General features: G+C 37.0%; 1 protein-coding gene across 1 annotated transcript; it reads right to left on the reverse strand.

The window, feature by feature from the left end:
• Positions 1–669: 669 nt before the first annotated feature.
• LOC106529866 (troponin I, fast skeletal muscle) lies at positions 670–2824 on the reverse strand. Its single transcript, XM_014025385.1, has 6 exons — positions 2696–2824; positions 2566–2602; positions 1869–1997; positions 1322–1411; positions 917–1093; positions 670–787 (listed from the first exon to the last, which is right to left on the reverse strand). Exons 1-6 carry the CDS (start codon positions 2701–2703, stop codon positions 692–694), a joined length of 537 nt encoding a protein of 178 aa, XP_013880839.1. The 5' UTR covers positions 2704–2824; the 3' UTR covers positions 670–691.
• Between the last annotated feature and the right edge of the window lie 1096 nt (positions 2825–3920).

Here is a 3920-nt window from a genome sequence, read left to right on the forward strand (position 1 = left end):
GAGTTTCTAAAAGTAGAATGGGAGGCAGAGCTTTCAGTTATCAAGCTCCTCTCTTGTGGAACCAACTTCAGTTTCTGTCCATGAGGCTGACACTCTGTCTACTTTTAAGATTAGACTGAAGGCTTTCCTTTTTGATAAATCCTATAATTAGACTTAGTTTTCCTGAATTATTCTTCATTTCTGCTGCTATAGACTTAGACTGCTGAAGCACAAACTGAGCACATTTCCTCACTCTGCTGTCATCTATATTCTTCTCTACATGTTTATTGTAATTATTTCTATCATGTTTTTTCTTTGTCTCTTCCAAAAGAAGGTGCACCTGGACCAGTCCCGGACCGGTTCTTCTGTGTTTATCTGTTTCTCTTTCCTGTCCATCAAACCAGCCGGTCGAGGCAGATGGCCACCTGTCCTGAGCCTGGTTCTGCTGGAGGTTTCTTCCTGATTAGCAGGGAGTTTTTCCTCTCCACCGTTTGCTCAGGATGAGAGACTGTGATGAAGTGATTCAACGCAATCTGCTGCTTTCTTCTTTAGATTATTCTTTTCATGTACAGATCATGAACATGTTGCTGTTGTTATCTTAGATGCAATGCAAAGATGTTTAAAACAATTGGATTTTTTTTGTTTCCTGCTTTAAAACCTAGATTTTTATCATATTAATTAACAACAACGTGGATTCAAATCACAAATTTATTTAAAAACCAACAGCCTCTGTCTCAAACATTTTCTTTCTGCCGTCCATCCCAGCCTTGTCTTCAACGTTCTTCCTCCAGTCGCCCGTCTGCTTCTCCTGACAGGAAAGAAGCACAACGTTCAGGTAGGAAATTATTATTATTTGATTTAATCTGATTTTGGTGTAATTGCCAACAAGTCTTTTAGTGACTCTGACTCTCCTCAGATGTCTGAGCTCAGATCTCACCTCCTCTTTCACCTCCTTCTTGACCTGCTTCAGGTTGGCTCTGAGGTCTAAGGATACTTTATGTTTGGAGCCCAGCAGAGCGGCAAGCATGGCTTCAGCTGACATGCGCACCCTCTTCAGGGCCGGCTTCTTAAACCTCCCGTTCAGATCCTGAACCTTAATCTTCAGGTCGTCGATCTGACACAGAGGTTGCTGTTATTCAGGAATGTCTTTAACTGAAAACCAGTTTTCTGTTCAAAGCTAAAAAGGTGAAAGCGCATAGATAATATTTGTACTCCTTCAGTTTTATATTGTGCTTTTTTCTTTTGGAATTAAGCACAAAAGGGTAAGTACAAAACAAATCAGTTTTAAAACAAAAATTAAAAATTCTTCTAATTAGATAAGGTAATTTATTTAAAGGCAAACCTCCTTGTTGCATTTTTTCACTTTGATCTCCATGTCGTATCGCTCCTCGTCCACCAAATCAATCTGCTTGTAAAGCTGGTGGCACAGCTCCTGAGAGTTTGCAACATCACAAAAACCAGTCAAAGGAAGAAACAAAACCTTTGTCTTATATATGTGGTCTTTGTGTTTTTAAATTAAAACTTTGTAACCACATGTTGTGGAGTTTATCTACTCTATTTGTGAAAACAGCTGGACTGACTTAAAATAAGCCAACAATGTTACTGTTCATAAAGAAGCTTTGGGATGAAGAACTAATGTACTGGTACTTATATATAGTATATTTCAGATTTGTTAGGTAAAGTAAGTGCTTTGTTTGCATTAAGTGTGGACCCTTATAAGTTCTAATCTTTACCCTATTTTTGTTAACTTTGACAAAAATCTTGTGAGTTTAGTGACCATTATGATGTGGAGTTAAAGTTTATTAATCTAATCTGTATACATTTATATTTATAAGCCCTAACAAAGCTTTTGACTTGAAGCCTCTCGTGTTTTGGTGTTGGGGGTTTACCTGGAGCTCCTGGGTGGACTGAGGGATGGACAGGGTGGGGCAGTTTTCCTCCATATATTTCCTTTTCTCCTTTTCAGCCTCCTGAGCTTCTTCTTCCAGCATGCTCTTTCCTATCTGCAGCAGCAAACTCTGCGAGGAGGAGGAGCTTTAGACTTTTGACCTCATAAAAAACAGTTAAAACAATCAAAACTCTGGTTGTATTCAGTCCTGACTGATGTTTTTGTTTCTTGGCTTTTCAGATTTAAAAATAATTGATATTAAGAAAATATTAAGTTCATTCTCTCAAAAGATGAAGATATTTTTGATATTTTGATGGAAATTTGACTAAAATATAAAAATAGACAGTTTGACAGACAGATGTCATGTGTTTTTATTCTTGTAATAAATGATTGTTTCAAATGTGCCTTTACAACATGAACAATATTATGTTACATTTCCTTGTACAAAATAAAATTTAAAATCCAATACTGAGGTCTCTCCATTCTGCTCAAATTATTTGACCAATGAAATAAATACCAACTATAAAAATGATATTTGGTATTTAAAGCTAAAGGAGCAAAGACGTGCGTCCAAACAAGTGTAATGGGAGAAACGGTTTTATGATTTTTCTAACCTTATTTTGTTGTTTCTGCAAATGAATCTGTTTTTCCTTTGTTTTAATATCAAGAACTTAACATTAACAAACTATTAAATCTACCTTTAGATGATTCTTCCGACTCTGCGACATCTTTTTCCTGAAAAAAAAAAAAAAAACGCAACAAAAACAAGCAGAAAAGTTTCTTCTTAGGTTTTAAATGGAGAAAGCCCAGCACTGAATCAGAACTTACTCTGACATTTTTCCCAGCAGCTGATTCCTTCTTGATGCTTGCAGGCGAGAACAGATGAATGAACATGTCACAAGTTTCTGGTTTCTTTATAGATGTTGGTCCAGTGTGTGTGTGTGTGTGTGTGTGTGTTACTCAGAGCAGCACCAGTTGTCTTTAAAAGATTCTGAGTTAAAATAAAGGCTGACAGGTCAGGAGGAGCAGCAGCTGAAACTGAAACAAACACTTGAGGAATGTTCCTCTGTGAGCTCCTCAGCACCATGTGAGGTCGCATTCAACCCATTTAGTTCAGTTCAACGTTTATTCAGATCATCAGCTGAAAGACTCAGAAACGTGCCTGCTAACTAATAAATATGTTCTCTGAGTGGACTCGGATGTTTTGTCCACAATTTATCATTAAAGGTCCAACATTGCTTGAAGGACCTTGTGTCACTCGCTGCCTTTAACACCAGAGTTTTAGCAGAAAATCATCTTAGTTGAGAACTAATGATAGAAACATTTTGTTCAAACCTTGAAAAAAATGTTACACAAGCTGATGATTTGTTCTTATGTGAGTTGTTAGGTTGTGTTATGAATGACTGACAACTGCTTCTACACGAAATATCTGTAAAATTCAATAAGTTATGGTGATTTTTGTGTTTTCTATGGTCAGCTGGCAAATGTCAAACTAATAATCAGTGGTTCATCAGGTGTTTTTCTTGTCTTTTATTGATTTATTACAGTTGGCAGTCACATTTATTTTGAATTTGTTTCAAAAACTGTTTCCTCCTGAAAATATATAAAACTTTGAACAGTGACTGAGCGTGGGGCAGGAACTACAGGAGTAAACAAACCACAACATCTTTCAAACCAAACGTGACAAAACTTCACTCTGAGTGCAAGTTTAGCTTTTAATCTCACGTGCACTCAAAAAAAAAAAAACTGAATCTGAAGCCAAAACATGAAAATAAAAACATAGCAAAGAAAAGCCACCCAGTTCATTCATATGATATCTTTCTAACACAGTTGATTGTAGTGAGGGGCAAAGTTTTAAACATGGCTCTCAGGTGAACAGGCGACTCACCGTATCAGGATTTTACAAGAGTCAACGTGAGCAAATACCAAGAACAACTCAGGAGACCAAAACTTGAATAATAATAAAGTGGTTTGTTTATTTACACAGGGAGAGGGAAGTGAGAAGCGGGACCTGGAAGCAGAGGAGTTGCAGAGGTAAGTATCAGGTATCCAG

The sequence above is a fragment of the Austrofundulus limnaeus genome, unplaced genomic scaffold, assembly GCF_001266775.1.
Source record: "Austrofundulus limnaeus strain Quisiro unplaced genomic scaffold, Austrofundulus_limnaeus-1.0 Scaffold472, whole genome shotgun sequence".
NCBI classification, from domain to species: Eukaryota; Metazoa; Chordata; class Actinopteri; order Cyprinodontiformes; family Rivulidae; genus Austrofundulus; species Austrofundulus limnaeus.